Source organism: Pituophis catenifer, unplaced genomic scaffold (genome assembly GCF_029215685.1).
Source record: "Pituophis catenifer annectens isolate HBS135680 unplaced genomic scaffold, rPitCat1.0.hap2 SCAF_1, whole genome shotgun sequence".
In the NCBI taxonomy this organism is placed as follows: Eukaryota; Metazoa; Chordata; class Lepidosauria; order Squamata; family Colubridae; genus Pituophis; species Pituophis catenifer.
Window position 1 is genome coordinate 36,302,668 of NW_027256881.1, and position 12,606 is coordinate 36,315,273.

General features: G+C 34.8%; 1 protein-coding gene across 2 annotated transcripts in view; it reads left to right on the forward strand.

Moving 5' to 3' along the window:
* The window catches only part of FBXO11 (F-box protein 11), a 77,509-nt gene that overhangs the window by 53,787 nt on the left and 11,116 nt on the right, over positions 1 to 12,606 (forward strand). The window contains exons 4-10 of one of the 2 annotated variants that reach the window (XM_070932276.1): positions 2,103 to 2,247; positions 3,527 to 3,656; positions 5,529 to 5,612; positions 5,699 to 5,831; positions 11,393 to 11,499; positions 11,783 to 11,894; positions 12,491 to 12,597. In XM_070932276.1, the coding sequence (XP_070788377.1) occupies positions 2,103 to 2,247; positions 3,527 to 3,656; positions 5,529 to 5,612; positions 5,699 to 5,831; positions 11,393 to 11,499; positions 11,783 to 11,894; positions 12,491 to 12,597 (818 nt within the window). The remainder of the gene's footprint in view (positions 1 to 2,102; positions 2,248 to 3,526; positions 3,657 to 5,528; positions 5,613 to 5,698; positions 5,832 to 11,392; positions 11,500 to 11,782; positions 11,895 to 12,490; positions 12,598 to 12,606) is intronic. The other variant, XM_070932277.1, reaches the window with a different exon arrangement.

The following is a 12,606-nucleotide window of genomic DNA, read 5'->3' on the forward strand; positions in this document are numbered from 1 at the left end:
ACTACCGGTTCTGTGGGCGTGTCTTGGTAGGCATGGTGTGGCTTGGTGGGTGTGGCTTGGCTTGGCTGGGGAAGGATACTGCAAAATCTCCATTCCCACCCCACTTGGGCCAGCCAGAGGTGTTATTTGCTGGTTCTCCGAACTACTCAAAATTTCTGCTACCGGTTCTCCAGAACGTCTCAGAACCTGCTGAATTTCACCCCTGATTATAGCACTGTAACCTTGAAATGTTCCAACCTCAAAACACCTGTTTTTGAGTGTTCTGAGCATGAATTGTGTTTTCTAAAGTTATGTTCCAAGCATGAGACAATTTAGTTGTTTCAAGAGGTGTCATTTTGAGGTTGTTGCAAGCACTCCAGTTGAGCTGATATTCCTTGGCTTCTGATTGGTCCTGCTTGTTACCTCAAATTTATTGTAGCTTGGCCAGATTGCAACAAAAACTAGCAACATGTTGTTGCTATTAACCTTAGACAGGATGACATTATATGGAGAGGAAACAGTTAAACATAGCGGACAGAAGATTTTAACAGTTGCATGTTGCTAGCTAGTTTGTATGTTACTGCTGTGGTTCTTCTGAGGAAGTTAGAGTTCATGTAGATTACTATTTTCATGAATGTTGCATGGTGCTTTATTTTGCAGGTTGATAATGCAAAGATGTAGGTGTACACTAATTTACTTTGCACAGAAGTATTTCCAGTGCAGTTGAATAAATGTCTAGCACAATGCTAGTTTGATTGATGTGTATCTACACATTGTCTTTGTAGTAATGCTAATGTTGTTTATGCAGTTTATTTTATTCATTAAATTTACATGCTGCTCATCTCACTATCAAAGTGCCTCTGTGCAGCTTTAGTAGCAGCAAGAGTTCCACCTATCATCCCCCCTTTTCAGTCAGTTGCCAGCTATATGTGCAAGTAACTACAATTTTCTGGAAGAGAAACTGGAAAAAATAAAACCCATAAACCCTGCCTACAGTAAATTGGACACAGAGATTTTTTTTATTCTCAAAACTTTAAGCAAACCATTTAATATAAAAGTATTAATATCAATTCTTAATATAAATATTAAGAATTTAGTTGCTCTCTTTGTCTGTGATCTCTTGACTGTTACAAAGATATTTATTTGAAGAGTAATATATGTTCTTTGTTATTTAATGTGCCTTTTCTTCTTCCCATTGCAGTTGTACCAGTGTGCCCTTATTTATTATTTTTATTATATTTAAGCAGCTCAAGCAAATGGAATAAAATATATAAAGCCATTACATTAGATGAATGTTTTTGAAGAAGGCATTCCATTTGGAATGAAGAATTCCTTTAGGAACTTCTGGGCATTGTAATGGAGAACTTTTTATTCCCTTCTCTTCCTGTATTTTCCTATCATCCAGACAGCTGAACTCACACCAGTCTGTGAGTGCTATGTCTTTGAAGCTCTCAGTTTATACAATACAACACAAATCAAAGCTGTTTTGTGTATTCCTTTGTTCTTCATCAGCAAAGGTGGCTATCTACCCTTGTTGGCTTAACTTTTGTAGGATAAGGGTTTGCTTACATATTGCCTATCCCCTTTGTGTAGAAGTCTGTTGTTGAAATTGTTCATTAAATTAGGAATTAAACTAGAAGCTAGTTTCTCCTATCGCAGAAAAACTGTTGAAGATCTCCACCAGCCATGGATATCTTGAGTGTTATGAATATACAGGAATGTGGAGACTGGATTTTGGAATATGAGCTTGCCTTCCTTGATGGCTCTTTACTTGAAATTATGAGATATCCAAATCTTTTGAGTGGTTTCTGTTTACTGTGTGCAAGTATCAGGAAGATTAAAAGAAACAACAGAAATTCAGTGCTGTTCACTACCTGTCCATATTGATTGCTAAGCATGGTTGTTTGTTATAATTTACTCAAAATTTATCATCATTTTTATAGTTTATAAAGATGGACACATACCTATGCTTTATGCTTTGATAAATAACCTACAGGCTGCTTTTTATAACATCTTTTCAGTCAGATCATGAGGATAAGAAAGATACAAGATGTTCATGATCTTTCTTGATGAAAATAATCCAGACAATTCAACCCTGTTATTCACATTTTATATTTTAATAGCAGCACCTGCAGAACAGTATCTTCAAGAAAAATTACCTGATGAAGTGGTTCTGAAAATCTTTTCGTACTTGCTGGAGCAAGATCTTTGTAGAGCAGCGTGTGTATGTAAACGCTTCAGTGAGCTAGCTAATGATCCAATTTTGTGGTAAGTGAACAGATAATTCTTAATTATTCTGAAATATGATACATGTTACCAAGCATCATAAGACAAATGAATTCCTATTTAGTAGTTCTTATTACCTTGAATGAAAATAGATATTTGAATTGTAAGAAATTTTGTTTGGCACATACTTCAAACTGTATACCTATTCTTCTTTAATGCATCCTGTCAGTCTAATTTGGCTGATCACGGAGATTTTGCTATTTTTAAAATAGAAACCTATTTCTACACACAGAATTGTGGAAATACTGTTAAAAAAAATCCAGAAAAAAATTCTGAATTCTCCAAAAAGTCTATAGGCTTTTTGCTTTTTCTAATTTTGTCTTCACCATTGTAAAATTATGCTACTAATGTTCTGATTATCTCCATATCAATATATATTGAATGCTGACTGTTAAGTAAACTCCTTAAGTCAAATTTTACTACTAATGACTTTAGGGACACATCCGTGTAGCTTTACAGTCCTACTTAGTTTCCAAGCTTGGAAGATTGGCCAGATGCTGCCACCTGCTGAGATGTAAAGACTAGTTTTTTTTAATGATGTTTTTAAACAAATACAAACAACGATTTGTAAAATAGAAAAAAATCAGCAACAGGAAAAAAAAAAAAACAAGAAGCCATTAAAACAAAATTATAATAAGAATATTTAGTGGACTCTAAATATTTAAAAGGGCAGTTCATTTGTCATAAAAAACTTGATTTTAGCTAGCATCTAAAAAAATAAAAGCTCTAGCTCTAAACGTTAATGAATTTGAACACAGAATAAATCACGAATCAATGCTAAAATGTGTTAGTTCTTTCATCTCTTCAGACACTGATCTAAGGAAGGACTATTTTGTAACAGATAATATATACTTTTATTTTCAGAATGCATTGTTTCATATACTAATCATCATGTAAAATTATATGAATGTTACTCAGAATATGATTGATCAGTTGCCTGATTTAATTTTCAATTTAGAATTCCAGGAAAAACCAACACATTTTGCTTTTATATAAGAATCTTTAGTAGAAAGAGATGATTAATTTGTGAAGGAAAAAGAGAAAAAAACAAGTTGATGAACAATTATTTCTGTTCAACCAGATGCTTCTATAGTCCCATAAACTTAATTCCTTGTTCATGTTTGTCCTTGTAATCAAAGAAATTCATATTAAAAAACTACTCTTAATGACTATAATTTCATATAATTTTAATCTGTATAGCTTATATCTGTGTTCTCTTAAAATGTATTCACAATTTTCTATTCATAATGTCTTTACTCAGGAAGCGATTATATATGGAAGTATTTGAATATACACGTCCAATGATGCATCCTGAACCTGGTAAATTTTATCAAATAAATCCAGAAGAATATGAACATCCAAATCCATGGAAAGAAAGCTTTCAGCAACTGGTATATATATGTTTTTAAACCCTTCTTATTTATGTTGCATTTTTACAATGGTTGAAATGCTGAAGAACAGTCAAGGGTAGCATTACTTAACATTTATTCATCTGCTTTCTTTCCCACTTCAATCAATTTATACTTTTGAGATCTTGATTCACTCTTACGGGCATGATAGCGTTATTTCTTAAGTCCCTGGTTCAGTTCATTACATTACAATAAAATTACATTAAAATTCCTAATGAAATATAATTCTTAAGATGTTATTGGCATTCAATATACAGTTTGTTGGGCTAATGCAATGAAAGAGTGCCTTTTATTTTGAGAAGAATGTTCTATTAGGAACATATTAATAGAAAAACTTAAAAACTGTAGAAGGAACTGATTAAAGTGTATGGGAGAATAAAGAGAGATTAGTTTTTTTTAAAAGAAAATAAATGTATGTCTATATTGTAGTATACAAGTAGTCTTCATTTAGCAACCACATTTGATTCCAGACACTGTTGTTCAGCAAAGCGATAACTAAGTAAATCCACGACTTAGGACCTTATTGCAGCTTTCCTTTGCTTTACAGACCTGCATAGGTCGTAAATGCAAGGATTGGTCGTAAAATTGCTTTTTCATCACCATTCATAAGTATGAATGGTCGCTAAATGAGGCAGTCTATAAAGAAGGACTACCTGTAATACTAATGAAATATAAATAACATTGAGTGAGAATTCAAGAATTTAAGTCAAAAACGATTCCAAAAATGGGAAGCTTTGGTACTCAACACGCATACTTTCTGTTCTCACATAATTTGTGAAATCAAGAAAAGTGATACAGGTAAAGCAAATGAATAGTAATTAATATGACATTCAACAGGTTGAGAATTTTTAGAAAATCTTTTTATTCATAGTCTATTTTATTCAGTCTTCTTCCTCATTTTTGCTGTCTGAAGCAAGCAGTAACACAGCTTAGGCAATGTATAACAACAAAATGCATAATATTTTTTTGCATTCTTCATACATTATTGAGCAGTTTTATGCAGGGGTGAAATGTTGTTACTACCTGTTCTGTGGGCGTGGCTTGGTGGTGGGTAATGTGACGGTGGGCGTGGCCAACTTTTAAAAAAAAAACTTTTCAAAGCATTTTTTCTAATGCTTTGAAAAGCCTCTCTGCCTATCAGGAACTCAGCTGGGATTGTCAGAGAGGCTTTTTAAAAAATGCCTCTCTGCCGCTCAGGGAACTCAGCTGGGATCATCAGAGACTTTCCAAAGCATTTTTTTTACCACCTCTTCGGCCAAGAGGTTGCAGAAAAAAATGCTTTGAAAAGCCTCTGATGATCCCAGCTGAGCCGCGCGATCATCAGAGGCTTTTTTTTTTACTTTTAAAAGTATTTTTTCATCAGAAGAGATTGTAGAAAAAAATGCTTTTAAAAGTAAAAAAAAAAAAAAGCCTCTGATGATCGTGCAGCTCAACTGGGCGGGGGGGGGGGGGCGCAGGGATTTTTGCTACCGGTTCTCCGAACCACCCGCCGCCATCGCTACCGGATCGGGCGATCTGGTCGAACTGGGAGCATTTTGCCCCTGGTTTTATGGCAAATTCCAGTAAGTTCATTGATTTTTAAGAATGAAGTTCACATATTTCAGACCAAGGACACATGCCTAGTGTTGCCTGTTAAAGTTGGAAGCACCTTAATAAAATTCTAATTAGGTCTATTTCCTAACTTCCACCAAATTCTTTTCATATCTGTTCTTGATAGCCTAAAATTTAGAACTATTTATTGAGCACAATTAATGATGTATTGAAGTGATGTGAATTACTTCCAGGAGTTTTGCAATGCAGTAGCTCAAAAAGTACAGTTTACCATAACTTAACATTTTTTTCCTCAAATTTTAGTATAAAGGAGCCCATGTAAAGCCAGGATTTGCTGAACATTTCTATAGCAACCCAGCAAGATACAAAGGAAGAGAAAACATGCTGGTACGTTTTAAAATCACCCTAATTGATTGCTAGTATACTTTTTCAATAGCTATTTATCTCTAAACAGTTTCTTTGTCTTCTTTTAGTATTATGACACCATTGAAGATGCATTAGGTGGTGTACAAGAAGCTCACTTTGATGGACTTATCTTTGTTCACTCGGGCATTTACACAGATGAATGGATATACATTGAATCACCTATAACGATGATTGGTGCAGGTATTCAGTTTGAAAAACATCTTAATATCACTTGCTTTAATTGGCTATTCTATTTAACTTTCATAAATAGAGCCCTTGCTTTATGGTCATGTGAAAAATACCAAGACAATAAACTACAAAACTAATAAGTTATTTTTTACTACACCAAGTTCCTACAGCATTCTTTATATAATTTCATTTCATTTCATTTCATATTGTTTTGTTTTTGTTTCTGAGGAAACATTAAAAACTTGAACAAGCTCCCCCATTCTTCTCTTTCCTAATAAAGTCCAGCCTCATCAGATTTCTTTCTTAGAAAGAGACCAGCATTTAAATTGTTTACCTCCTTCCTTTTAATCCAGTATTTCAAATCGACTTATTTTGCAATAGATAATTTCTCTTTTTGATTATTGTTTTATTGTTCTTCCTCTTTACTCCTGAGCTAAAGTGGAAATTACCGTATTTTTTGGAGTATAAGATGCACCGGAGTATAAGACGCACCTACCTTTTTTGGTTGTTGTTTTTTAAAAGGTTTTTTTTTTAATTTTTTAGACAAACACATATATAAACATACAATGTATTTTTTTTGAACAGAGTATTTGGCTGGTTCACAAATTTAAACAGTGTTTAGTCATTTCAATTAAATTTACAATTTCTATATTTCCTTTTTGCCATATTTATTCCTCATCTATTTTTTTTTTAAAAAAAACCAATATTACCCTTCATTCTCATCTCTAATCTTAATCAAATTCAATTTTTCCCTTCTATTCTATATTATATCCCTTCCCATTGTCATCTATTTTTATATCCATCCTCACATTGGTTAATTATTTAATATTACAATTGTTTAATACAAATTCAACATTTTTATATAAATCAATTAGTTATAACTATCTTTTTTGTATATTAATCAATCTGAACATGAATATTCCAATTATTTCCATGCAATCCAATTTCTTACAAATCAATTAATTATATTTACCAATAATAATAAACCAAATAATTTCCCCCATATATTCCTCCAAACCACAACTTAACCATTTCTGCTTTCAACACAATATACAATTAATAGTATCTCAATTATTACAATTCCCTAGTTAAATAGAGGTTTTTTTCTTTTGTGTTTTAAAATCTTGAACTCTCCTCTTTTGTCCTAAATTTCCCATTGTTTGCACCTACCTTTTTTGGTGAGGAAAAAGAAAAAGAAATCTCTCTCTGCCTCATTTTGTCATGTTGCAGGAAAGAGCCTGCTTTACTTTCATTTTCATTTTTTCAGCATAGCTAGGGAAAAAAAATCTGCTCCAGCATTCTTCGCAGCAAGCAGGAGAGCCTTGCACAAAACAGCTGAGAGCAAATCAGCTGAGAGTCGGGAGGCCGATCTAATCAACTTTTGCTGATTAACCTATGCTGAATCTGGAAGGGGCTGTTTTTTCTTGCTGTTTGTTTGCAAGGCACAGGCCAAAGAGTAGGGGCCAGTGGGTGGGCAGGGCTGGTGTATAAGACGCACCTAAATTTTCACCCCGTTTTGGGGGGTAAAAAAGTGCATCTTATACTCCGAAAAATACGGTATTCTATATTTTGCACTTTTGATAAAACTAATTCACTTATTTTGGCTCTTATATACTTGATACTGCATTTTTTTGTTGCTAAAGCCTTTCTACTGACCCTTTATTAAGGATCAGCTTAATAAACTGGAGTTTCCATAACAGTGATGATATTATAAATTTCCTAATGGTGTTGGGGTTTTTTACTTTTGTATTCTGCAATGGAAAGTCCCTATACTATAATGAAAGCTTCCATGCAGTGTTTTGCACCATTTTTTTTTTCTCCATTGGATACAATTTCATTGTCAATAAATTTTCCTTTTGTCTTTAAATGTTATTTTAGTTTAAAGACACTAGTTTTGCACTTCACATTAACACAGAATTGTCTTGCAACAAATCATGAATAGGTTTTGGCCACTTCTTATTTTATGTCTTTTTTCTGATGGTTTGTTCTCCCCTGCCCCCAAACAGACAGGACACAAAAAAAAAATTAGAAGCAATTTAAGATCCTAAGCAAACCAGGATCTTGATAAGTGGCATATAAAAATTAAGCAATGGTTTCCTTTTGGAACATGCTACTGTGTTCCCTGAAAATACAATCTACTCAGAAAGTAAGTCCTAGCTTGATTTTTACATGAGCACCCAATATAAGCCCTACCCCCAAAATAACCCCTAATTAAGACCCTGCCCACTCCAGGGTGCACAAGTAAAAATTAAGCTAGGGTGGAGATGGATGGGTGGAGCTGTCCTAATACCTACCTTGGATAGTTACAGCCAGGTCTCGCACACCTTGGCCCATTTCTTCTGTAGCCAGCAAGATTTTCCTGAAGGCTTCTGTAGCTGATAACAGAGCTCCGGATAGATCCGGAGCTCTGTTATTGGCTGCAGAGGCCTTCAGGAAAGCCTTGTTGGCTGCAGAAGAAATGGGCCGAAATGTGCGAGGCCTGGTTGCAATTATCCAAAGCTAAAGAAGTTCCTGAAGGCCTCTGACAGCAAAAAGGAGGCCGGGGGCGACATGCGCAAGTGGACAACACCCCCCCCCCTTGAAAATAAGACCTGGTGCCTTTTTTGGTGGCAAAAATATATATAAGATAAGGTCTTATTTTCAGGGAAACATGGTAATACGTTATACTAAACAGAAAAATAAATTACATTATGATGTAGTATTAAATGCCAAAAATAGAGCAGTGCAGTAGCTCACATGATTAGGATGCTGGGTTGACTAATACCAATGGTGGGTGAACTCGCATCATTCACTCCAGGTCCTACTAACCTCACAGTTTGAAAACAAGTTATCACAAGTATATAGATAAGTACCATGTCAGGGTTAGTTGAACTGCAGATACCTTAAAATCTTCATTCATTCATTTGCAACTGAATAAACTCATGCCCAAGCTAAATATTGTATGAAAGACCTAAACTGTTATCCCAGTATTACAGCACCTGCAGAAGTCGAACTGTTTAGTTAAGTATGTGTTGGTTGGAGATAGGAAGATATACCGTATTTTTCGGAGTATTAGACACACCTTTTTCCCCCAAAAAGGATGAAAATCTGGGTGCGTCTTATACTCTGAATGTAGCTCCACCCAGCTTCTCAAACAGAGGTTTCAGAGGCAGAAAAAAGCATCAGAAATGAAGCTTCAGAAAAGAAGCCCCAAACAGAGCTTCAGAAAAGAAGCCCCCAAACAGAGCTTCAGAGGCTTGTTTTCTGAAGCTGTTTCGGAGGCTTTCAGAGGCGGAAAAGAAAGTTTTTTCTGAAACAGAGTTTCAGAAGTTTCAGAGGCAGAAAAAAAAGCAAAAAAAAGCAAGGCACAGAGCTCACAATCAAGAAACCTATTGCTAAAATTCACCTCTGGGAACAGCTGATTGGGGGTATTCTGGGAGGCCGATCCACCTGCCAATCTGCTTTTTTCTTATTTTCCTCCCCAAAAACTAAGGTGAGTCTTATACTCCGGTGTGTTTTATACTCCGAAAAATACGGTAACCTTTTTCATAGCACGATTTACCATTCAAAATTTATGATATCTGCTTTCGTCTTTTTTGAAGGAGAGAGAGGGAAGGTTATATTTCTTCCCCAAATAGCTTATAATAACTCAGAGTGATATTTGTGGGTAGGAAAACATGATGGGAGAAAGAATAATAATTTCCAAGTGCTGTTTTCCTAATCTAATACCAATGTAATGTAGTGATTAAGGAGCAGGAAAATCGAGGTTCTAGACTCTCAGCCACAGAAACTCAGGTGTGGCTTTGGGCCAGTCACTGACCCTAAACCCAAAATGTGTCATGGGATTAAAATCAGGGGAGGAATTACAATATAAGCCACCTTGAACTTCTGTTTCAAAAAAACAAATAAATATAAATCTAATAAATAAATAAACATGTATTTATATGTATATGCATATTCCAGTCTTGTAATCAAAAGACATTAGACAGCAAAAATATTTAATCACCTGCTTGGCCTCCTCCAAATCAAAATCTTCTAGTACACTCCTGAATCCATTTAGTTCCCATGGACATTAACGGATCTTTTGAGTTGTATTTCATTTTCAATGAATTGATCATTGCACACAGAAGAAAATAATATTTGTTGCAAAAAAAAGAGAGAGAGAGAGAATGCCTTCAGAAGAGCATTATTTGATTAATGATACTGTTTCCGTGACACTTTTCTGTTTGTTACATGTTCATATGAGCTTGCTTACAATTCCTTCTTTTCTGCCTACTCGGAAAGTGGCAGTTAGGAGAATGAACAGTGGTCACACCTCTGTAGCAGAGCAAAGGAAAAGGAATGGAGCTACTTGCCCTAATGGTTCTCAGTGAAAAGACCAACCACACTCAATGTGTAGTCCTCAATGGAACTATATCTACATGGAGGGAAGTATGCAGTGGGGTACTGTATCTATCTTCTGGAGTGTTGGTTGTTCCTGCCAGCTTGGTGTTGTCTGCAACACCAGTTTGATGAGTTCCCCATCTGTTCCCTCATCCAAATAATTGATAAAGACGTTGAAGAGTACTGAGCCTAAAACAGAGCTTTAAGGTACCCCACTGCATACTTCCCTCCATGTAGATACAGTTCCATTGAGGACTACACATTGAGTGCAGTTGGTCAGCCAGTTGCAAATCCATCTGGTTGTGATGCTGTCTAACCCACATTTTTCTATTTTATGAAGTAGTAGGTTGTGGTCTATTTTATCAAATGCCTTACTGAAGTCCAAGTAAATTATATCCACAGCATTCCTCCGGTCCACTAATTTTGCCCCATTGTCAAAGAATGCAATAAGATTTGTCTGGCATGATCTGTTTTTGACAAAATTAGCACTGCTGAGATTAAAATTAAAATGATTAATTATAACTTTGTGCTCCTTCTGGTGGTTTTTCAAATAGATATTCATTTGATTAAACATAGTGCAGATGTAAGTACCATTATAACTTATTTTGATTTTAAGAACTCTACAATAATATATAACAGCCTGAACTGTTTAATACATTACAATCAGTTCTGTTTCTCTGCCCTGAATGAGATTGTGTTGTGAAGTCAATATTGGCTCATGGCAACTCTGTGAATAGTTGTTCTCAACTGAGTTCTCTCTACAGTTAGGTGACTAATCCTTATTAGAATAGCAACCATCACTGTTGTAATCATATTAATCCATTACATTGCTGGTTTTCTTTTATCTGTATATTTTCTTAAATCTTGCTGAGCACAAAGATTTTCTCTTTGCTTGTCATGTCCACAGTATGAAAGTCATTGTTGGTCATTTGAGCTTTGATTGATGGTATAGTTCCTTCTATTAAAATTAAAATTAATGTCTGACTTAATCTGAGGAAAAACAGTTTTTTAATTTGTGTAAAATAAAGTTACTGGGCTGAATGTAGACTTAAAACAATTCAAACTGTCATCTGAACTGTTCAATATAAAGTTTGATTTTAGAAAAAAAACATGATGGCAGGTCTTGTCTTACTACTTTTTAAAGGAACTAGAAACTATGGTTTATAATTTTCATCTAGTAATTTATTTAAAATTTTTATATTTTTGTAAAGCTCCTGGGAAAGTAGCAGATAAAGTCATTATTGAAAACACAAGAGATTCAACCTTTGTCTTCATGGAGGGATCAGAGGATGCTTATGTTGGATACATGACAATCAGGGTAAGAAAAAACATAGGCAAATACTTGTCTTGAACATTTTTTAAAAAAATTTGATTTATATGCCACCCTTCTCCGGAGACACCTTATTGCCCCCACAAACTGGGTCCTCAATTTACCTACCTTAGAAAGGATGGAAGGATGAATCAACTTTGAGCCTGGTGAGATTCGAACTTACAGTAATTGTAGACAGCTGGTATTAATCACAATGCTATCAGTCTGCTGAGCCACCAGGCCCTGAAAGAAATGAATAGCTAATAAAGGGATTTATTGTATGTTATTTCAGTTTAACCCTGATGATAAATCTGCACAACATCACAATGCTCACCATTGCTTAGAGATTACAGTCAACTGCAGTCCAATAATAGATCATTGTATTATCCGAAGTACTTGTACAGGTATGTAATTTCTTTGTAAAATAATTAAAAAGTAGAAAAGGTTATTTGTAGATAATTTCTAAACTGTGTTTATGTGTGTAATGGAACCTTGCTTCCCTAGATGATGAAATTTCATGTGTTAATATGAATTTTCCACTTAATAACAGACTTTGGGTTCTTGGAGCTTTACTTTTTTAAATGTTTGTTCACTTGTTCCCAGGTATCCCTAACTGATAATTTATGGTAGGGGTGTGCAAAAGTTCCATTCTGGGGAATACTTGAAAGTGTTATGCTTCTTACAGTTCATCCCAATTCAGCTCTTCTAGGAGTGGTCTGGCAGACTTCCAGAACAGGAGGTGGTTTGTTGTATTCCTACACAGAGCTCAAAGCAGAGTATTTTATATATCCTTAATTAAGTATTATATAAATTGCTATACTGCTATAAGATGTAATTTATTTAGCTTAGTATTGTATTTTGAAAGGCCAAGATTACAAAATAGACAAAATCGATTCAAGTTATTCCAATTGCAAAAATGTAACAGGTGGTATTTGTTTCACATATACTATGAAAGACAAATATAATATCTCATTTTTATATGTACGAACTTCATTTTCAGTTGGTTCTGCAGTTTGTGTTAGTGGCCAAGGGGCTTGTCCCACTATCAAGCATTGTAACATAAGTGACTGTGAAAATGTTGGACTCTACATCACAGATCATGCACAGGTAATACTT